The following is a 23,146-nucleotide window of genomic DNA, read 5'->3' on the forward strand; positions in this document are numbered from 1 at the left end:
AAGACCGATTTCTCCTACCACATAGCAGGTAGCTGAAGGGAGGGGCATGGGGAGAGTGGCCTGGGAGTGTCAGACCTTGGGGTTGTTACCTCCTCCAGCTAATTGTAGTTTCTGGGAAGGAAGGTGCCTGTGCAGTTGTGACTCCAGCCCTGATCCTGGACAGTCTGTCTGTCCCGTACCCCTAATGACCAGCATCTCTGCGTTTGTGGCTCAAGCTTGATTTTTTTTTTCTTTAAAGATTTATTTTAGGTATTTTAAAGGTAAGTTACAGAAAAGAAGAGATGTGGTGGAAGGCTAGAGAGAGGAAGAGATGGGATGAAGTGGGAGAGAATCATCTGTGTGCTAGTTCACTGCCTAAGTGACTGCAATAGCCAGAAATGGGCCAGACCTGAGCCAGGAGCTTCTAGGTTTCACACACTTGGCCATCTTCGTTACTTTCCCAGGTGCTTTAGCAGAGAGCTGGGTCCCAAGTGAAGCCACCAGCTCTGTAACTAGCGTCCATTCGAGATGCTGAGGTCTCAGGCAGTGGCCTTAGGTGCTGTGCCACCACATGGGTCCCTGAAGACATGTCTCTAGAGTATTTTAACACACAAGGCTGTGCTGCGTTTGCTTCTTACGGAGATCTATATGACAAGCTTTAGCTTTTGATATTTATGTATTTCTAGTCCTAAATTTTTGCTAGAAGAGGTTGAAAATGACACCATTAAGGAAATTTGAATTCGGCAACTTGTACTGCTGATTATAATTAATTCATCTATAATCTCATTACCACCTTCTGAAAGTCTTCATGGCAGAATCCAAAGGAGTTTTTGTCCATGCATACCATTGGTCTCTCTTCACAGAGAGTGAGTCTGTTACACTAAAATTTGAAGTCCAGCCCTATTTTTTCATTATTTACATCTTTATGACTGTGAAACTTCCTGTTGTGAAAATGGTGTTTTGTGTTTAAGCTTAATGATTAAAACAAAGTGATTTTTTGTAAATTTTAGTTAGCATCTAGGAATTATTATTCTTTAAGAACTGCTTTCAGTATTTATAAAATTTGCTTTTCTGAGAACTTAGCTAGAATTTTAGATCCTCTGGTATGGCCATTTTTATTACATAATAATGTTTGTTTCTCCTAATAAAAGGTCCCAAGCCACTGTCTGTGTGTGACCAAGAGAACATGGGCATTGCGTTCGCACATTCTGAGAAGCGGAGTTTCCCAGGATGACAGCAGCTGAGCAGCCGTTCTGCAGTGCTGTTGCAAAGGCGACATGGAATCAGATTTGACAGTTCAGTGGGGCAGCCTCAGTGTTCACTGTTTGCTAGACTTTTGTTCCGCTTGACAGTTCTAATAAAGACAGTGTTAAATACTTGCATTTACCTCACTAATATTGAAGTATAGTACTCTCTGTGCTGAGGTGTACATGAAACAGATATTCCTGGAACATAGCTAAGTCTCTAACATAACGCAGCTATGAAAATTCAAGCTCATAAGTGTACAGGTGTTTCTATAATGTTAATATAATGTGTGTGCTTTGAAAACCCATACATTTTGCAAAATCAGGCGCTTTAAAGGGCTTAAGCTCGTAGCAAGTACCAGCACAATTCAAAAGAGATATTAAATTTTTGATAAATAAAAACATAGTAATGTAGGATTTTGTTTTTAAATGAAAAAGTACAGAAGTTCGTTGGTGTGGGATATAAAGCAGTGCTGGCACTGCTGAGTCATCGAGGCCAGGGCTGCCCATGGGAACCTGGGCAGAACAGGTGGACAGTGCACTGCTGAGTCATCGAGGCCAGAGCCGCCCATGGGAACCTGGGCAGAACAGGTGGACAGAGCACTGCAGGGAGGCTCCTTGGCCTGTGTGTACTTGCTGCTTCTCTGATTTGCTGCCCTGGCCTGTCAGTGAGTTCTTGTTCCTTGCAGATATTTTGCAACCTAATCTATTCTGTTGCTGAGAAAAACCAAACAGGCAACATTCTTTCAGCGTCAGACTGATGTTCCTCTCCTACTTAGCAATGGCTGATGAACTAGTGTTCCTTAGAAACAGGACTGATAGTCCTGAGGAACTTTGCACATCATGTCTTCTGTGTGATGGTGATGTGAATCCTGACATATCTTTACTAATTTATTGTATTAACTTAATCTGTGTCCTTAGGTATGTGTGTGTTTTATAGGTCACATTACTGCTGAATTTAATGAAGTAACACTGAGATACATTACTTAACTTTTTGGACTTCATCAACAGTTACAGATCGTACTTATGTACTTACTGTGGTCCTCCTCCAAGGAGGAGGTAGAACCTCTGGTTGATCAGAACCTGTAGTGTGCAGTGCGCTAGCCTCTCAGCTGTTCGGACTTTCTTTGTGAAGGACTCGGTATTTTCCTATCACCTGTTCCACTGATGGGTAGTTTTCCAGGTGACTTACATGTGTGGAAAGTGTATTTCCCTTTGCCGCCTTTTAAATAAAAGAGAATGGTTCTTTGAAAATTTCTGCTATGATTTTAAAGATTGTATAAAGTTTTTATTGATCCTAGTAAAGCCATCAGCCTTTTGCAGGGTAATCTAGTTCCCAGAGAATGCAAATGGAATCTAATATATTTTCTTTAGATTGGTTTGGGGTTTTAGGTTAGTTGCTAGTCTGTTTTACTAACTAAGATACTAGGCTCATGAGCTACTATAATGAACATCTCTTTGTCACTCGTGGCATAGCCTATTTGTGGAGAATATTTGTTATTTTTATTGTAACAAATTTTAAATCTACAGTAGATTTAAGAAACCCCATGCAGTATGATTGCTGTTGAGCAGGGAGGCTCCCATGATCCGTATGTGAGGGTAACCTACGTGCAGGGCCGTGTGAGCGCTGGCATCTGTGAGAGCACAGGTGCTCGCCAGACTTACCCAGGGTGGTCTGCGGTGTGTAGCCCAATTTACCAATATGATTGGTTAAATGCAAAAATGAAAATTCAGGATCTCAAGCATGGCTATACAGAGTAAATCTTACCAAGTTAATGTAGTAAAGGAGATGGTAAAAGACCGCCAGTAAACTAGCAGCTCGTGTTGGGAATTTCGCCGTCAGTCAGCTTTCGAAGTTGTGCCTGGAAAGGTCTCGCCCTCCCTGCCATTCTGAATGCAGACGGTTGGCGGCTTCACTGTCATGTGAGAACAAGTTCATGTTCTCCAGCTGAGCTGTCCAGGGAGACACATCCTGTCTTGCTGTGTGTTCACACTGCAGTGAATATAGTTCTGAGTTTTGTGATGGAGTCACATTAATGTTACTGAATATATTGGTTTTTAACTAAAATGGAATGAAAATTTGTTTATTTTAATCTTGTTTTTGATAGTAATCTTTTAAAAGTTATATGTGTCAAGGGACTTTAAATTTAATCATATGATTGATTATATGACTTATTTTTCCCCATCTTCTTTCTAGTGAAGGGATTTTTTTATGTGTCATCACTTCTTGGCATTCTGAAGGAGACAACTGGAAATCCCTGTATTCAGAGAATAGACTCAGAAGAAGAAGTTACAGCGCTGTTTGAAACAGTCCAGCAGGTGTTTCAGAAAATGTTGGAATGTATTGCAAGGAGCTTCAGGAAGCAGCCAGAAGAGGGCCTGCGGGTACTTAACGTCCTCCCTGGAAAGGGTGGTTAGTTAGGAGGGTGTTTCCTCAATGGGTTCTCTTCTCACATGGAGAAGGCACCTGCTCCCATGCAGTCATTTCCCATTGGGTACAGGAAATGTTGAGTAGATGGCACACTTCACTAGAGTTTGCCATACTTCCTCACCCGAGAAATCATCATCCCTGCTTTGGGACTGCAGGTGAAGAGGCTAGAGGCCTCAGGGGCTCGAGGGTCAGCCTGAAAGTGTTCCAGCACGAGTTCAGGGTGACCGGCTTGCTGGACCAGAAGCAGAGCTGTGATTGCTAAAGACACTGTGTGCTCAATTATTATTTTATGGAATTTTCCAAATGTTTCTGAAGATTCTGATTTTAGTTATTTGTAGAGTAGTCAAGGCCTTGCCCAGATGAAATGCTGATTTCTACATTGTGTGGGTCACCTTATCGTAAGTTTACCTTTCCTTGGTTGTGAGATTCTCAGAACTGGAGCTTTGGTTTCCCTTTGCCGGCTGAAAGCTGTTGGGAAGTAATACTAGTATTTATAAAGACCTGAACACCAGATTTGCTCTACTCCAAAACCTAATTTAATACCAATTCCTGAACAAAATTACTGTTTTCATAGACCCACTATCTTTTGTATCAGCAACCTTATTTTTTTTTTTAAAGATTTATTTATTTATTTATTTATTAGTGGAAAGTAAGACATACAGAGAAGGAGAGACAGAGAGGAAGATCTTCTGTCTGCTGATTCACTCCCCAAGTAGTCACAATGGCCAGAGCTGAGCTGATCAAGAACCAGGAGCTCTTCTGGGTTTCCCATGCAGGTGCAGGTCTGAAGACCTTGGGCTGTCCTTTACTGCTTTCCATGGGCTACAAACAGTGAGTTGAATGGGAAGTGGGGCTGCTGGGATATGAACTGGCACCCATTTAGGATCCCAGTGCGTGCAAGGCGAAGACTTAAACCACTAGGCTACTGCTGCCCCCCTTTTAATTATTCCTATTGCAAGGCACAGCGGCTGGTGGGGGCACAAAGGTATCTTTAATCCACTGGCTCACCTCCCAAGTGGCTGTGAAAGTCAGGAGCCAGGATTGCCTCCAGGTCCCCCATGTTCACAGACGTGGGCTGTTTTCCACTGCTTTCTTAACACAATAGTAGGGAGCTGGATTGTAAGCAGAGCAATGAAAAACTTGAACTGTCAGTTCAACATGGAATGCTAGTGTTGGAGCCTGCAGCTTAACCTTTGTGCCACAATATTGGCACCAGTTTCTTAAATTTTAAATGCGGAGGCAAAAGTGGGAGACTGTTTCTTGAAGACTTTGAATTTTATCCTTTTCCTTACCTAAAAGGTAATTAAATGCTATTGGTCATGTTTTTCTTATCCTGTCTCATATTTGAATTTATTTGAATTATTTCTGTGTGTTTGTTTTAATTATTTAAAGACAGAGAGAGAGAAAGAAAGAAAAACAGAACCAGCTCCCATCTGCTAGTTAATCCCCTGATGCCAGGGGTGAAGCCAGGAGTTGAGAATTCAGTAAAGACTGACATACGAGTGGTAGGGACCTAACAACTTGAGCCGTTGTCTCCGTATTCACAGGAGTGGAACCCTGGCACTGTGACACAGGATGTCGTGTCTCAAGCCACTTTTTTTTTTTTTTTTTAAAGATTTATTCATTTTATTACAGCCAGATATACACAGAGGAGGAGAGACAGAGAGGAAGATCCTCCGTCCGATGATTCACTCCCCAAGTGAGCCGCAACGGGCCGATGCGCGCCGATCCGATGCCGGGAACCTGGAACCTCTTCCGGGTCTCCCACGCACGTGCAGTGTCCCAAAGCATTGGGCCGTCCTCAACTGCCTTCCCAGGCCACAAGCAGGGAGCTGGATGGGAAGTGGAGCTGCCGGGACCAGAACCGGCGCCCATATGGGATCCCGGGGCTTTCAAGGCGAGGACTTTAGCCGCTAGACCACGCCGCCGGGCCCCCCAAGCCACTTCTTAACTGCTAGGACAAATGGCTGCCTCAGACATTTCCGGTTTTTTAGTTGTTTCAACTTTCTGTAATTTGTTTCCGTGATACGGTTTTTGCCAAAACCTTTCATTTCTCCATCAACCCTTTTTCTGTTGACTCCATTGCTTCATATTTGAGGCCTTACTTTCATGTCATTGCCCACCTACCTGATTGCCCCTGGCTTTGTTTCTTCCTGTTATTGATATTTCTTTTCTTGAGGGAATGTTCTAATGATGATCCCTTGTGGGCTTTAGACTATCTGTCCTGGGCTTTAAGAGTCATCAGCAACAGTGAAGAAGAGTAGTGGGCAATGGTAACAGGCAAGTAAGATCAATCCTGGGAATGCTTACCTGAAAATATCTGTCTTCTTTTAAATCATGATTTTTAGCTCCACTAAAATTAAGTGATGTGTTTTCTTGTAGCTCCTTTATTCTGTTCAGACTCCTTTTCATGAATTCATAACCACTGTTCAGTCTTGGCATGTGGACACTCCTGTTCACCGGGGCATACTCTCTACTCTGATTGCTGCGCCTGTAGTCGAGATAAGTCACAGACTACGAAAGGTGAAGTATATTGATCCTGACTTTGCTATCTTTTAAATGTATGTAAGATGCTATTTGTACTGGCAGTATGTGTTTTAAGTTTTTCAAAGTATTTTCTAAGATCTCAAACTTGAATGAATAGATTGGTATGTTTTCCTAGCAGCTGTATCTAAAAACTGGGTGATGTATATTTTTTAATATTTATTCATGTGAAATGCAGAGGGGAGAGACAAAAAGAGATAAATCTTCCATCTAGTGGTTTACTCGCCAAATGCAGTAGCGAGGGCTAGGTCACAGTGAATCCAAGAGCCTGAAACTCCATCCGTGTCTGCTCACCTCTTGGGCCAGCTTATGCTGCCTTCCCAGTGCATTAGCAGGGAGCTGGATTGGAAGCAGAGCAGCTGGATTGGATCAGTGCTCATGTGGCATGCCAACATCCCAGGTGGCATCTAACGCAGTGTGCCACACACCACTCCGAGTATTGTGGAGTCATAAGACAGTTGTGGAAAACATACTAAGGCTAGTATGACTGGGCAGAACTATCCTGCATTTTGAACATATCTTTGTGCTACTTTTTAGAGATTTAATGAGTTGATACATTTAAATATTCTCAATGGTTGAAAGGGGACTATGTTTTGAGGGCTAGTTTACATCTTTTGGATTTCCTGTTGTTAACCTTTTTTATTTTGAGCACAGGAAAGCAACCTTGTGACATCAGTTTAAGTAAATAATACATTTATTTCTACTTACCTGATTTTCCTAGTAGAAATGGTAGATAAAGAGAATATCGTTATTAATACAGTAGTTATTAGCCTGATTGCTTCAGTATCAATGATTGGCATGATAATTATACCACATGGAATACTGAGAATATTCTTTTTCTCCTCATCTCAGTGATGTAATTTGGTAAGGACGTGGGACAGTGACTTGAGGATGTTCAAGGTAATGGTATATCTGCAGTGTGAAAAGATGAGGTCCGACAGGGAGATCTTGCAGTTTTGCACATTTGTATACATAATCATACTTTGTAATGGCAGCAATAAATGCTAAGAGATGCATTCCCGGGGCTTTTGTCATGTTAACATGATTTGCAGAGTAAATTTACACAAACCAAGATGATGTGAAGCCACAAGAGAGTACAGTCTTCCGAGAATAGTATTAACACAACCACACCTTATCATTGACCAAAATGGCTGTAGATGAAGGAACTTTGAAATGTCTGTGGAAAATGGAATTAAGAGATAAAGATTTAAAAGGAATTAAGATGTAATGGAATTTAAAATGGAATTAAGAGGTAAAGATATACAGATGGGTTTTTTAATAATACTGTTTTTCGCTTATTTTTTGAAGATCCTCATTTATGAGAATTACATAAACTTTATAGTAAAAAATCACGATTAATGAGAAGATATTGACTTAAATAAATGGAATTTAAGACACCCTCCCCTTTAAAGCTTGAAAGGAGATCATTTTGGCTTAGGAAAATAATTACTACAGTATACAGATTAGAAACTAGAACTGGTGTACCATCTGTTTTTGAAATAAAGTTTTATTGGAACATGGCCATGTCCATTTGATTATCTTTTCTATATCTGCATTTGTTGGGTGGTTATAAGCCAGGTTGTCACCACTTTACCCATGACCTCTACGATTTGCTATTCTTTTGATTCGGTTATTTTATTTACTGCTTTGAAGAAAGTTTGCTGACCTGTGTTCTGTTTCCCTACTGATTTTTCTTTACTTGTCTGTAACTGGTGATTGCTTTTTAAAAATTGGTTCTGTCCATTTTTCTTTCATGTATTTGGGAGGTTTTGCTATGTGTGATATCTCTTTGATGAATTGACTTTCATCATGAAATGGACCCTGCTGTTTTGTCAACCAAACCAGCTTTGTTTGCACAGCAAATATGTGGTTTTTTGTTTGTTTGTTTCATTATTTTAGCCTACCAATCTCTGTTTAAAACCTATTTGGTCAAATCCCACAGGGTGGGTGTCTTAAATCCAGCCAGTGATTGTGGGTATTTGTTATCCATTTTTGGGGGGGGGGGATGTTGTTTTCATTTGCTTTTATTCCATTTTGATGGTTGAATTTAAAATGATCGTTTTGGTGTATGTTTTCTATTGGTTCCATCTGCTTTGCTTTCCTGCCACTTTTGGAAAAATCATATTTTTACTATCCCATCTTTCTTCCCTGTTGACTTTACTTTTTCTTTTTTCCAAAATTTTTTTAGTGGTTTCTTTCAGTATTTCAGTATGCCTGCTTAGCTCATCAGTCTCACTTCCCAAGTTAAGCTTGTCTATGTACACTGTAGGTATCTTTTTTCTTTTTTTATTGAGAAGTGAGATATATAAAGATGAGGAGAGACAGAGAGGAAGATCTTCCGCCCAATGATTCACTCCCCAAGTGGCCACAATGGCTGGAGCTGAGCCAATCTGAAGCCAGGAACCAGGAACTTCCTCCAGGTCTCCCACGCAGGTGCAGGGTCCCAAAGCTTTGGGCCATCCTCGACTGCTTTCCCAGGCCACAAGCCTGGAGTTGATTGGGAAGTGGAGCTTCCAGGACTAGAATTGGTGCCCATATGGGATCCTGGCACGTTCAAGGCAAGGACTTTAACTGCTAGACTATTGTGCCAGGTCCCATTGTAGGTATCTTTTAACAGTGTTCGTTCAACTGATATTCTTGCTACTGTTGTATGTTTTCCTTCTACACACAAAGTATTGTAGGTTTTAATTATTTTAGCCAATCAGTAATTCTGTTTCGTTGTATTAGAGATAGATATACAACAGTAGGTGTTCGGTCTCATGGTTAAGTTATCACTTGGGATGTTCTCATCCCATGGGGGGGTACTTGCATTTGAGTCTCAACTTTATGCCAGAATCCAACAAGCTACAAATGTGCACTGTGGAAGGCAGCAGGTGACTCAGGCACTTAGGTCCTGCCACCCATCTGGAAAACAGGGATTAGTTCTTGGCTCCTGACTTGAGCTTGGCCTAGCTCCAGCTGCTTTGGCAGAGTGAATCAGTGGATCGGACTAGAGTTCTGTTTTTCTTTGTCTCTGCCTGTCAAATAAATAAGTACATTTTTTTAAATTAAGAGAAATACATGTATTACATTTTACGTAAACAATTTTTATGAGAAGTAAGCCTGTTTCATCTGTAAAGGTGATTGACTATGTGGCCCAAATGTGTGTAATAATTCTAGTAAAATGTAGGGAAACTTGCTAGAGGTACCTACATGAAATACCCCAAAAGTGTCCCGAATTAGGCAAAAGACAGGTGCAAAGATGCAGATAGGTATATTTGTTCCTTAGCCATTAGAAAAAGAGATTGTTCATACTTACGAAAGGGTGACGTTGTTGCAGATCCATGTGGGGCTCTGATGAAAGTGGAGGGGGAAGGTGGTAAGAGAAGTGTTTACGTCTTCCTTCCTGTGTCTGAGGTGACAGGAGTGAGGCATATTCCTTAGCTGTAATGGGTGGAGAACAGGAGTGAGAATTCTAGATTTAGATTTCTCTTGAAACCGTTTGTGTGTGGAATCCATTGCTTAATGCTAAATAGCTTATCCACCCTCACAAGGCTGATTTTAAAGGTGCTGGTGGAAGCCCAGTGTGGATCGGTCTAGCTCCTTTACTATTAAAGATCCTACCCCTCTGAGCTACGTGGCCAAAATTGTGACACATTTTTGGTTTGCACAGCTAGTTGGGCCAGACCAGTGTGCTGCTGGCACTGAGTAGAGGCCAGGAATACTGCTTAGGGAAAAGCAACACAGCCCCAGACCCAATTGTCAGTAATTGTGATGTGCAGAGGCCCTGATCCAAACCCGTAACAATAAAGACTAAGTTTGCTTAACATAGAAGCATAGTTTTACAGAGGATGATGTCAAATTAAAGACAGTTTGACTAAAGCTTTAAGTGGCATGGTATTACTTTGTCTTACTGAACGAGATCGACATTCCTGTGTGTAACATATTCTTCATAATTATTGTAGATATTTCCAGGGTTCATAGAAGTCGTTCGTCTGAATTTCTGGAAACTTCTCTCAGTTGTTGAATAAACCCAGAGCAATGTATGTAAAGTAATTAGCCCAATCTGAATTTCTAATTTTTCTATTTGAAACTCTTTCTATTTAGATTTCTGATATAGAAGAGTTTACCCCTCCAGAATGTGTTTCTGACCTTCCACCATTCTCAAGGTGTTTAGTAGGAATAATATTAAAGTCTTCAAATGTCGTGAGGTAATTGTCTCATTACTGTCTTTAAATTTTTTTCATGGCTGTTAAGCACTCTTAGCAACTTTGGTTTCAAAATTTTCAAGGATCCATTTTTTCTGGACGAGGAATATTCCATGGAGCTTTCTATTTTACAGCAATTGAAAATATTTGCATTAAATTTACCATAAGTTTCTTTAAAGTATGTTGAGATAGTCTCTGGATATGTTTATCATAGCTAAAATTTGGTTAAAAAAAATAAGATGTTATTGTGTGTTAAAAAACTTTTTACTGTGTGTATATTCAAAACACTTTAAGAGTTAAGCACTATACTTACCTGGGAGGGGAGATTCCATGATCACAAAGGTGGTTTTCCCAGAGCAAGGCTCACCCATTGCACTCTGAGTGTGCTGACCCCTGCCATTTCCCAAATGTGGGAAACCCAACTGCATGATTTGTGGTAGTGAGGGACTGTGTTTGCGCTCTCCCTGTTAAAAAAAATGGAGTTAAGGACTAGTGTAATTTTCATTTAGCGCAACAGGTCATTTCTCCTCTCTCTTAACTAGAATTCTAAAGTATTGTATACATGGGATTGATGGATTATATAGGGAATAATTTTGCAGCCATCCTATGCCCGTGAAGCTTTAATAGCCGGTTTGTTCAATAGCATTTTATAAAATACCATTTTAAACTGTTTTTATCTTTCAAAAATACTAAACCTTCTCTGTGTTTTGGTGACACGGAGTGGCCTTTTTTAGCCAACAGCCTGTTGTCATTTCTTTCTAGCAGTAGCGTCTGATTTTAAAGCTTCCTTCTGTGATTGGCATACTTAATGACAGGTATGGGACGAGTTCTGCCAGCTTCCCATGTTACCTGAAAGATGAAGTTTGTAATTGCTGATAAGCCTTGGTTGTAATTTTTAATATATAAAATATTAGACTATATGCTGTAGAGTAATTTTAATCTTGCTAATTTTTTACAGGTCATTTTTAGATGAATTAAAGTCTTGTGTGCTTTCTGATGATATTGAAGGCATTGTGTGCCTCACGGCTGTTCTACATATTATTTTAGTTGTTAATAAAGGTTGGTTACATTTCCTGTCTATGATTCTAGGTTGCTGGGTATGCCTCACTCACTCTTAAAGGATCTGACAGTCTTTGTACTCAAGCTCTCTGATGTTGTTTTGTCCACTTGGCATTGCTCTCTTTAGAAAATCTGAATCTGTGTTTATTTGAGCCTGTCACCCTTGCCAGTTTATTTTCACCTTTCACTCTTGTACCATTTAAGTATCTGTATCTGCCTTTGTATTACCTTTTTGTTACTATAATAAAATACCTAAGGCAAAAGACTTTATAATAAAAAGAGGTTAACGATGTTTTGAAAGGGGTTCTTTTGACCATGATGCTCAAGGTTCACAGCACAAGATTGGGTGGACTCTGGTTTGGCCCTTGGGGATAGTGTCCTGGCAGAGTTCTGAACTGGGCAGGGCATCACATGGCAAGACAAAAGAGTTTGTATAGTCACCAGGATTCAGTGGGACCAATCTAATTACTTCCCAAAAGCCCCCACTCTGAACACCGTAAATGGATTCAGTTTCCATGGATTTAGTGGCATTAATTAAGACTTATACGTCTTAACTCCTGACTAACTTTGGGACCAGATCATACTCAAACCATAGTAAGCAAATACAGTTTCTATGGATTTGTTATGTATTGCCTGTATTTTGAAACCTAAATTCACTTTTGGTAATGAAGTTAATACTTTTGTTTCTCTGTTGCCTTAACCTCATCTATTTTGAATTTCCCAAACAATTAAGATAAGTATCAGAAAAACAATTGAGATAGCTGTAAGATTTCTCCATCTCTGTAAAATACATTGACATTCCTAAAGGTTGACCAACTTGAAATTTCTAATTTGGTCAGAATTACTAATTTTGAAATTATTTTCAAAGATATGTTATAGAGCGCTACAGAAGTAAGTTTTTTCTATAAGCCTGAATATCTAGTATATCTGAAGATTTGAGTATTACTTATACAAATGTTTGAGACTAGGTTTTGAAGTTCTTTAGAATTTAGAATATGTTTTAAGATTCTGTTTTGTTATTTTTGTTTGAAAGGCAGATTTACAGAGAGAAGGAAAGACGGAGATCTTCCATCCACTGGTTCACTCCCCAAGATAGCTGCAACAACTAGAGCTGAGTTGATCCAAAGCCAGGAGTTTCTTTGCGTCCCACTTGGGTGCAGGCTCCAAGGACTTGAATCATGCTCCCTCCACTGCTTTCCCAGGCCCCAATCAGGGTGCTGGATCAGAAGTGGAACAGTCAGGGCACAGACTGGTACCCATATAGTTGCTAATGCCATGGGCAGAAGCTTAGCATGCCATGCCACAGTGCTAGTCCAAGATTTTAGAATGTTTTCATAGACAGTACTGATTGAACATTTCTTTTTCAAAGTCCAAAATGCTTTGAGGTCTGAAGCTTTTTGAGTTTCCTGTCAGCCACCAGAAATGCTGAGTGCCTGCTGCCTCACAGGCATTACATTCTTAAACTGAAAGACAATTGTGGCTGGGCTAGTGTTTGGTCTATGGGTTGAAATGACCCCCCGTCTGATGTCAGACTATCTGAGTTCAGTTCCCATAGCTGACTCCCACTTCCCATTAATGCAGACCTTGGGTTCCTGCCGCCCACATGGGAGAACTAGACTGTCTAGCTTCTGGAACTTGTACCTGTGTGTACAGTAGAGTATATTTATTTTTGTGTGGTAATGTAAAAATATTTTTCTCTTTAATGTAACCTTCCCATAGGCAAACATAAAAATTCAAAGGTGAAGGAAGTTGCAGCCATTGTTCACAGAAAGCTGAAGACATTCATGGAGATTACTTTGGAAGAAGACAGCATTGAAAGGTAAAGTGCAGAATGTGCTCCAGATGTCGTGATCTGACAACTGGGTGTGATGAAAATGGCATTTTCGGTTCTGCTGTTAAGCCAGGTTGTTAGAAACAAACAAACAGAAAACCGTTTTCAGGATAGAGGTTTGTTTTTTTTTTTTTTTTGGTTTTTTTTTTTTGTAAAGCCCTTCAATTTTACGCTTAGTTTGTTTTCCAATTCTGTTTTCAAAATCCAACTGTCATTTGCAAAGTTACGCACACTGGTGAAGTTTTGAAACTATGCATTATTGTTAGAATCGCTGTGGTTTTGAAGTCAGGCATTTCCTGAGAATAGGTCAGTACTCCATCCGCAAGCATCCACACAGGGATTAGACGGATTGTGCAGATCCTCTGCCGTAATATGTCTTATTTCTCTGCTTTGTGGTGCCTGTTGCTGCAAGAGCACTGCTGGCTGCCGTGTGTCTTTTGGGCTCCCTTTCCTCTCAGCTGTTCTTCCTGCTGTATATGTTTCTTGCATGGGTGCATATTCCTGCATATTAAATTATGAGTTCTGTTTGATTTTGAAATTAGCTACATATACACACGCAAAGTGTTATGTGCTAAGTAGGTTAAATATCACAGAACTCTGAATTAGGAAGGCCATAGTTTTATATGTGCCTGGGAAACAGCTCTCTGTGGCTACTTGCTCCCTTGGAGAAAGGTTTCAAAAGCTTAAATTGCTGTTTCATGAATAAACTTCAAGAGTAAGGGTTGTTTTTGTTTGGTTTTAAATGATATATTCATGTATTTGAAAAGTGGAAACAGAAAAGGATCTTCCATTTGCTGGGTCACTCCCCAGATGGCCACAACAGCTGGGGTTGGGCCGAGTTGAAGCCACCCTGGAACTCCATTTGAGTCTCCACATGGATAGCAGGGCTGGGCACTTGGATCATCTCTGCTGTTTTCCCAGCTGTGTTAGCAAGGAGCTGGATTGGAAGTGGAGCCACTGACATTCAAGCAGGATACTGGCATCATGGCAAGGTTGTAATCCTCTGTGCTACAGTGCTGGACCCCAAGGGAAGCTTTTTAGACTATACACTTACTCTCTAGGCCCAAACATACTTAATGCTGACTTTGCCAGGCAATTAGGCATACAAACTAATTGAGAATTAAAGTAGCATGGTTGGAAAATTACTGCATACATTTTTATTAACTATTACCCTAGTTTTTATCAGTGTTACTAGTTAAGTGAACACATGTAGCTTAGTTGGGAACCATTGGTATAATACCAGAAGGTAAGAAGACTTCAGATATATTTTGAGGTGGCGTAGCAGTTAAGACACTATCCCATAGCAGAATCCATTGGTCCATGTCCTGACCCTGCTTCTGATCTACCTTTCTGCTGACACCCACCCTGGGCAGCCCTGGTGGTGGTCCCTGTATTTAGGACTCTGCCACATGGAGGATTTGCAGTGGAACTTGGCCTGATGTGTGGGTAACATAAGAACCTACCGGTATAAGTCCTAGAAATTGGAGGCCCAGGGACCTAGAGTTCTGCTCTTCAGTGGCCCAGCTCTGGAGGCGGGAGCACATGTCTTCTTCCCTGCTTGCCTGCTTGTATTTTATTTTTTAAGATGTATTTATTTTTATTGGAAAGGCAGATACACAAAGATGAGGAGAGACAGAGAGGAAGATCTTCCGCCCAATGATTCACTCCCCAAGTGGCCACAACAGCTGGAGCTGAGTCAATTCGAAGCCAGGAGGCCGGAGCTTCTTCTGGGTTGCCCGCATGGGTGCAAGGGCCCAAAGCTTTGGGCTGTCCTCAATTGCTTTCCCAGGCCACAGTCAGGGAGCTGGATGGAAAGCGGGGCTGCCAGGATTAGAACCGGCGCCCATATGGGATCCTGGTGTATTCAAGGCGAGGACTTCAATTGCTAGACTATTGCGCCAGGCCCAACTTGTATGTTTTATCTGGGCCTTAACAGAGAGTACATGGTGTTCATCCACATTTGGTGGGGGCATATACTTCTGCAGTCAGCCCACTGATTCTACTACCAGGCTCTTTTGGAAACATCTTTAGATATAACTGGCCTCTGGGCATCCTTTAGTCTACCAGATTGACAGCAAAATGACCTTCGTACCTGTTGAAAGACATCATGGCTACTCCTATGGTTTGGCAATGATGAATCAAACTGCTGAAAATATCTATATGCGGTTTTTATGTGGAGATAAGTTTTAATTCTTTTTCATAAAGCAATAAATATAATTGCCTGGACTGTGTGGGAAGATTGTTGGGTTGTATGCTATCTTCTTAAGTGGCTATGCCAGTTTGCATTTCATTTGCAATAAATGAGAATTAACAGTGCTCCACATCCGCACCTGCGCTTGGTGTAGTATCCCAAAGTTTGGCCATTCTACTAGCTGTGTAGTGTTTTTGTTTCACCTTGTGTTTCCCTGAGCATGTGATATAAAGCATTATTTTAAACGATTGTTTATTTTTATTTGAACAGGTGTACATAGAGAAACAGAGAGATAGGTTTATTCCACTCACTGGTTTACTGCCCAAATGGCCAGAACAGCCAAAGCTGAGCTGACCTGAAGCCAGGAGCCTCCTCTGCATTTCCCACGTGGGTGCAGGAGCCCAGGAACTTGAGCCCTGCTGGCTGCTCTCCTAGGCCATTGGCGAGGTGGTGGATAAGTGGAGCAGCAGGACACAAACCAGTGCCCACATGGGATGCTGCTGTGACCAGGCTGAGGGTTAGCATCCTGCATCACTGCACCCGCCCCTCCCCATTTCTTTCATGTTAGTAGCCTGGCTGATTTTCTGTTGCTTTCTAAATAAATGCTTGGTAATTTATAATTCCCTTCAAAATTATGCATTAAATTTTTAAGTTTATTACCATACAGTGGCTTGTTATTCATAGAATTTTTATGCATTTAGGTGTTATATACATATGGAAAAAACATTCAGGTAGCTAGTATATTGCGGAATGAATTGTGATAAAATGTTATCTCTACCTGAATTAAGGAATACAAGTTCTACCAGTGTATTTTGAACCTGATTCTACTGAGTGACTTGTTAAAATATCTTGAATGCTTGTAATTTGCCTAATTATTCTGATGAGGACTGCTTTTGAACTCCTACTGTCTTGTGTGTGAGTTGGAAAGGTTGCATCTTCTGTTTGTCCTTGATCTTTAGGAAAGCTTCTTACTGAAAAGTCCGTTGGTCAGGTGTTAGGGTCATTCCACCAGTTTTCATTTGGTGAGTGAGAGTGTTTGAGGCAGTCCACCCAGTAATTTGAACAGAGAAAGTTCAATGTGAAAAACGTAGCAGGATTTCTGATGATTGGGTTATTGGCTGGTGTGAGTTAGGGCCCTACAGAATATAGAATGGCAAATAAAACAACCTCAAGACTAAGTGAGGTCAGTTTCTTGAAGTCCTTCAAGGGCTGAGTTGAAGAGCTGGCTCCATAGATGAGGAAGTCCCTGAAGGCCTTCGGTGGGACTCGTTGGCCATGCATCTCTTTGCTGGAGTCAGATTGGGGTTGATAGGGAGCTGTTAGGGTCTTTTGAAGAAATCCCACTCCCCTCCGTGTCTCTATTATGGAACAGAATCTTGATTTAGGCACTAAATGAGGTGACTGGATGTGGGTTGGTGACGCTATGACTGTGTTTACTGTGCTAGCTTTTTTGAGGTTAGGCTTTGCAATAATATTTAAGAAGCCTAACAAACTCACTCTAATGGACTTTTTATTTTTACTTATAAACCTTTAAAATTAATTTTTAAAATTTTTATTTTTGATTGATGTTTACATAGTTGATTAGGATGGCATGGGTTGAGGATTAGGGCAAAGTGGATGAACCATTGCTTTCAATTTTCTTTTTCTTCTTCCTGTATCTGGGATAAGAGGGAAGAGAAGGGGAGAAGCCACACCCAGCATGCAAACTGCATCAGTACCCGGGAATGGGGGACGGCCACCCAATGTCAACCCAGCTCTCTGATGTAGAGCATGCTCTGAAGGTGCTGCTCAAATGGTTTCCATAGTTCTGAAATGTTGATTTTGTTGCTTCAAGGGTGAGGAAATTCTTCCGAGGCCCATTGGCTGACATAGTCCACCCTAGAGTCTTCATTAGCTCAGATACTTGTTGTCAATGCTTGGCTGAAGTAGTTGTCCAATTTGTTCTGCCCTTCCTCCTCTGCTACGGTAACAGATGTCCTCTGCAGGCCCCAGTGGACCACCATGTCCTCCATGTGCATCTGGGCATGCCATCCCCTGCACCATCCAAGTCACTGAGGAGGCCCAGTTCTGACACATGCATTCTACGACGGTCAGAGCACAGATGCTGCAATTCTCCCCATAGTTGGAGTTCTGAGTCCAGCAGTTCATTTGGTGGGAGTGAGGGCGTTTTAAAGAAACCTCATCTGAGATGACCCCAGGCCTGACTCCTGTGTGTGCTTGCCAGTATGGTTTCCAGCTCAGTCTGTTGCCCACTTCAGCCTACGCACACACTGTCTCCAGCCTTCTCTTTTACATAAACCAATAGATGCTGGGACCTAGCTCAGTGCTGCCTACCCACACTTGCCCTCACGCAGACCTGTGGAAACCTTAGCCTATTTGGAGTGACCCCAACAGACCCCACCATGCCCACCCCCGCACCCTGCTTCTGAGCTTGCCAGTATGTGTTGCAGACTGGTCTAGTCTGTCCCACATTCCATTCAGCTCTCATACACATCCATGGGTGTTAGAGCCTAGCTCAGTCCAACCAACCCTACTATCCAGCCCACAGACTGGCTCTCCTCCTAACCCAGTTCACATATAGATCAACAGATGTTGTTTACCTAGCCTGGTCTACCCCATCTCAGTTCTCACACTCATCGGTGAAAGCAGTAGTTCAGCAGGGAAGCACCCCCACAGCCTCCCTAAAAACTCTCAACCCCCTTGCCCCTACACATCACCCCTCCCCCTAGGTCTCACAGGCTGTGGCTACTACAGCCCAGTCTGATATGGTCTGCCTCATCTCAGCATTTTCTGGCAGGTGCTATAGCCTGGCCAAGTCCGATCTGCCCCCATTTTGAGCTTATGCTGGTGGGTGCTACAGCCTAGCTCAGTCCAGCCAGCCCCCAGTCCTGGCCCTAATATGAACTGAATGGTATTGAGGCCTGTACTCTGTATTGGTTCTCACATCTGCCAGTGGGTACTATGAGCTATCCCAATCTATCTGACCCCAGACCAGACCCCCACACATGTCGTTGGGTACCGTAACTTGGCCTGGTTCGGGCTGCTCCCAGCTTTGGTTCTTGCATTCACCTGCAGGGATTGCATCCTGACAAAGGAGTTGCCCAGGCTCTTCTGTCTCAGGTCTCTTCCTAGTGGCAGATCTTGTGCACACCAGTGGGTTCTTGGCCCAGCCTGACTTAGTCTACCTCCTGTCCTGGCAGGAACAGTGGCCTTGCCCAACCAGCACACACCCATTCCGGTTGTTACTGTTGAGTTACAACCCAACCGCATCTGGTCCACACCCAGACAAATCTCTCACGTGGTTCAGCAGGTGCCAATACCGAGAGAGCCCAGCCCATCCTGCACCCACTCTCATGAGCACCAGTGGGTGCTGGAACCTAGCCCTGTCTGGCACACCCCAGACCCCATCCACACCCATGCTAAGGGACAGTGCACTCATGTCCAGCCCAGATGCCATCCCCATTCTGGTTAATGTGCTCACAGTAGGAACTACAAACCATACAGAGCGTCTCCATAGCTTTCCAGCCAGGCCTTTTCCCTGCCACAGATCTTGGTTCCTCAGATGCAGCTCAACAATCCATCCCCCATCTTGGCCTTTGCCTTGGGATTCTGATTCGCCTCCAATCCCAACTCTTGGTAGTGGGTGCTACAGCCTTGCCCTGCCCAGTCTGCCCCCCACCATCCCGTGGCTCATGTAAACCGGCAGATATGATAGCCTAGCTTGGTATGACCTGTATTCCAGCCTGGACAAGCCTAAGGTGCTAAGGTTTGGCCTGGCCCTGTTTAATCCCCCTTCCACCTCTGCCCCAGATGCAGCCCACACTTGCTGACAAGTGGAGCAGCCTTGCCCAGCCTGATAATACCCAGGCCTGAATTACATGCTTAGCAGTGAGAGCTATGAGGAGAGTTTCCCCAAGTTCCCGGATCAGGCCGACTCCCAGACTCTGATCTTACATGTGCCAGTGGGTGCTAGGCTCTTGTCCAGCATTGTCTGCCCCTCCATTTCAGGCTTTGTTTGAGCTGGTAGATGTTATGGCCCACCCCACCCCATACCCTGTTCTTGGGTGCACCCGTGGGTGCTGTAGCCTGGACTAACCCAGCCTGTTCCCAACCCTAGCACACATGAGTGTTCAGGAGTTCCATGGTCATGCCTTGCTCAGCCCATCACCACCCTTAGCTGTTAAGCAAACCAGTGGAAATTGCAGTTCCACAAGGGTGGGCCCATGCATCTCCCACAGAATCTGCCCCTAGACCCGGTTGTCCAACATGCTGGTTAGTGTCATGTGCCAGCCTAACATTACCTGTCTCTTGTTCTAACTCTCACTGGCGTGTACTCTGATCTAACCCTGCCAGGCAGGCTCCCAGCTGTAGCTTTAGTGTGCACTTGTGAGTGGTGGTCAGTAGGAGTTCCATTCTAACTAGCAAGCACAGCTCAGGTCTCCCACGTGGGCTGGTGCATCAGTCTGACCCTTTAAGGTCCTCCAGCTTCCCCCTTCTAAACTACTAGGTCTCAATCCCCTCACTGACCTACAAGTAAGTCAGTGGAAGTCCCTCAGAAATTATTCCTCACCTGTAACATACTCCCTCAGCGGTCCTCCCTCTCACACCTTCCCTTCCCCGCTTCCCTCCTTTCCCTGATCAGTCCACAGTCTCTGATCCCAGAAGTGCATGAATTCCCCAGCCCAGCCTTCCGAAGCCCAGGCTTCCGGTGGGGTGGTCTGGAGCTTTGCCCGCCCACTAGGGTCTCAAGCTTCTGGCATGTGTGCTAGCCTGGGAGCTTACCCCTCCGCACACCCAAATCCAGACCCATTCAAAGTTTCCTAAACCCAGTCCACCAGCATGCTAACCTAGGCTTCTCCTCTCCCCTCCCCTTACCCACCTGGGACCAAGCATGTGGGGAAATCCCCAGGCTTGTTGCCCAGGTTCCTGAGCCCCCCCCCGCCACTGCACACTCCATCCCCTCAGTCCCCTCAAGCTTACACCCTCTGGCCCCTACGAGGCAACCTGCACTCGTGCAGACACAGAAGGCAGCTCAACTTTTTAGATTGTTAAGATTTATTTACTTTTATTGGAAAGGCAGATTCAGAGAGAGAGAGAGGAAGAAAGATCGTCCACTGGTTCACTCCCCAAGTGGTTCCAATGGCCAGAGCTGAGCCAGTCCCAGCCAGGAACTTCGCCCAGGTCTCCCATGTGGGTACAAAGTCCCAGAGCTTTGGGCCATCTCCCACTGCTTTCCCAGACCACAGGCATGGAACTGGATGGGAAGTGGAGCAGGTAAGACATGAACCAGCACTCATGTGGGATGCAGCACTTGGCAGGTGGAGGATTAGCGGATTGAGCCATCATGCTGGGGCACCCCCACCCTGTTTTTTTTTTAAGATTTATTTACCCCAGCTCCAGCTATTATGGCTATTTGGGGAGTGAACCAGCAGGCCTTTATAAATACACTGTATATTACTTAATATTTAATAAATATTGGTGTTTATTAATGGTTGAATATTAATATTTGTTAAATATATGGTATATTATAAAATATTAAGTAATACTATTAAAGAAATAACATTTTGTTTATTTAATAAATGAACCTATTATTTGAAAGAAATAATAAATAAGTGGCTGGGGCTGGGCCGGTCCTAAGCCAGGAGGTTTTTCCTGGTCTCACACGTGGGTGAGGGCAGCCGAAGCACTTGAGCTGCATCTTCCGCTGCTTTACCTGGGCTCTTAGCAGGGGTCCAGGTGGGAGGTGGAGTCTGCTGCTTTACCTGGGCTCTTAGCAGGGGTCCAGGTGGGAGGTGAGGTCCAATGCTTTATCTGGGCTGTTAGCAGGGATCCAGGTGGGAGTTGAAGCAGCCGTCACCCCTGGAGGCACTCTAGGGGATGCTGGTGCTGTGGGCGGAGGCTTTAACCACCTCACCACAGTGCTGGTCCCAGTGGCTGCAGGACAATGTAGATGGATATACCAGGGATAAAGATTTTTTAAGTGATCAGAATAAGTATGCGCTATGAAATATTTTCAAGACATAATAACAGTCTCATAGGTGGAAACGGTTTATAACATTTCTTTGAGATAACATTGGCAATGATGGTTGGTTTGAATAAATCATGATATGAACTGTTCTAAAGATGAAGGGGAATCAGAACATTTGCTTCTTGCTAGAAATGTCTTTTGTTTCCACTTGAATAGAATTTGATACCAACTCTTGAGTTGTGTTAGTAACATAGAGAACAGAGAGGTCTGAGAAATTAAAACCATGAACTGTCTAAAGGAAAAGCACATTAATAGAATTTAAACATGAGAGAAGTAATCTTTTGTTTCCCTGTAGTTTGTAATTCTAGGCCATTTTTGTACCAAACTGCTACACAGATGGAGTGTTTCTTTAAGGAGAAAGCATCTGGATAAGTAAATAGGTCGGAGCTGGGAAACACTGACTTCTTACATATGCAGGAGAAACAGTGGCTGAAAAAATCAATGAAAGATAAACAATTAAGATTTAGGACTTTATTTTTAAATATTATTGATTTCATGTTAGATTGGAGACACTAAAGCAAATGAACATCTTTAAGACTGGGAAACTTGCCCCAATTAATATTTGAAGCAATGAAAAATTAGTTTAGAAGTGAACATTGTTTTAACTAATCTAGCTTTCACTCCAGCAGGATTAGCATTTTGTTGACTAGTCTGGTGGCTGCTGGATAAAAAGTGGCTCACCTTAGTTTTTAATTGTCTTTTCTTGTATAGTAAACTGCAAATTGGACAGGTTTTCTCAGGAGAAACATGGATTTGCCAATGCATTGGTGCATTTGAATGTTAAATAGGTTGTATATTTATTACTTTCATCAATAGTATGATGGTGGCAATGCATTTGTAATTTGAGTTTACGTGAGTATAAACATTTGAGGTTCCTATGACCTGATGAGTTTTCCCACAGAGTACATGAATTGCAATCATATTAGCAAATTACTTGCTACGGCTGATTATGTTTGTACGCAGGCAACTTTTATAGTTGTGTAATGCAGTCATTGGTACTGATAGGAGACCTCTAAGGAAAGGAGTGCTCCCTGTAGACGTGGCATCTTTTTTTGTTGTTATCAAGTGTCCATGAATAAAATCTCATTTTATTCTGCTTTTTATTATTTTAATACTTTTCTAAAAAATAAATTTGGAACTGGATGATTCTTGTAGCTTATTTTGCAGCATGGTTTTATCAACAACACCCAGTGAAATTTGGTGTTGACGTTTAAAAGCTGAACAAAGTTGCACTACATTGTATTATCTGTTTCTGCTCCTCAGTTTAGCTCTGTCTTTTCTTGTGGTTGTGATCCTGTAGACGCCTCAGCAGCTCTGTAGTCAGATAACACCCGGGGCAATCGAGGAGCTTTTGTTCTTACTGACATGGATGTACAGGCTTCTGTCTAAGATGTACGTGTGTTGTGTTCCCACGTGCCTATGGACGTTAGCGCTTTGGGGGAAGGTCCCCTAACACACGAGGAGAGCCTGGGCTGGGGTTGTTTGTTTGTTGTTGTTGTTGTTGTTGTTGTTGTTGTTGTTGTGTTTCTGAGGTTTCGCCTCTGTCCCTCCCACACTCAGATGCTGTGTTTTGTTGTGCCCATCCATCTTCATTTCCCTGCATTCCACTCTTGAGTTGCAGAAGCAGAGTTCTCCGTGAGCCTGGCAAGTCT

The 23,146-nt window shown here is 42.8% G+C and overlaps 1 protein-coding gene and 1 non-coding gene across 2 annotated transcripts in view; both read left to right on the forward strand.

The window, feature by feature from the left end:
• The window catches only part of NCAPG2 (non-SMC condensin II complex subunit G2), a 69,108-nt gene that overhangs the window by 44,064 nt on the left and 1,898 nt on the right, over window positions 1–23,146 (forward strand). The window contains exons 23-27 of the mRNA XM_004599018.4: window positions 3,421–3,608; window positions 6,037–6,177; window positions 10,285–10,388; window positions 11,344–11,444; window positions 13,164–13,263. Of these exons, the coding sequence (XP_004599075.3) occupies window positions 3,421–3,608; window positions 6,037–6,177; window positions 10,285–10,388; window positions 11,344–11,444; window positions 13,164–13,263 (634 nt within the window). The remainder of the gene's footprint in view (window positions 1–3,420; window positions 3,609–6,036; window positions 6,178–10,284; window positions 10,389–11,343; window positions 11,445–13,163; window positions 13,264–23,146) is intronic.
• LOC118760388 (U1 spliceosomal RNA) lies at window positions 10,691–10,853 on the forward strand. Its single transcript, XR_004996754.2, has one exon. It is a non-coding gene; the product is annotated as a U1 spliceosomal RNA (small nuclear RNA).

Source organism: Ochotona princeps, chromosome 2, assembly GCF_030435755.1.
Source record: "Ochotona princeps isolate mOchPri1 chromosome 2, mOchPri1.hap1, whole genome shotgun sequence".
NCBI classification, from domain to species: Eukaryota; Metazoa; Chordata; class Mammalia; order Lagomorpha; family Ochotonidae; genus Ochotona; species Ochotona princeps.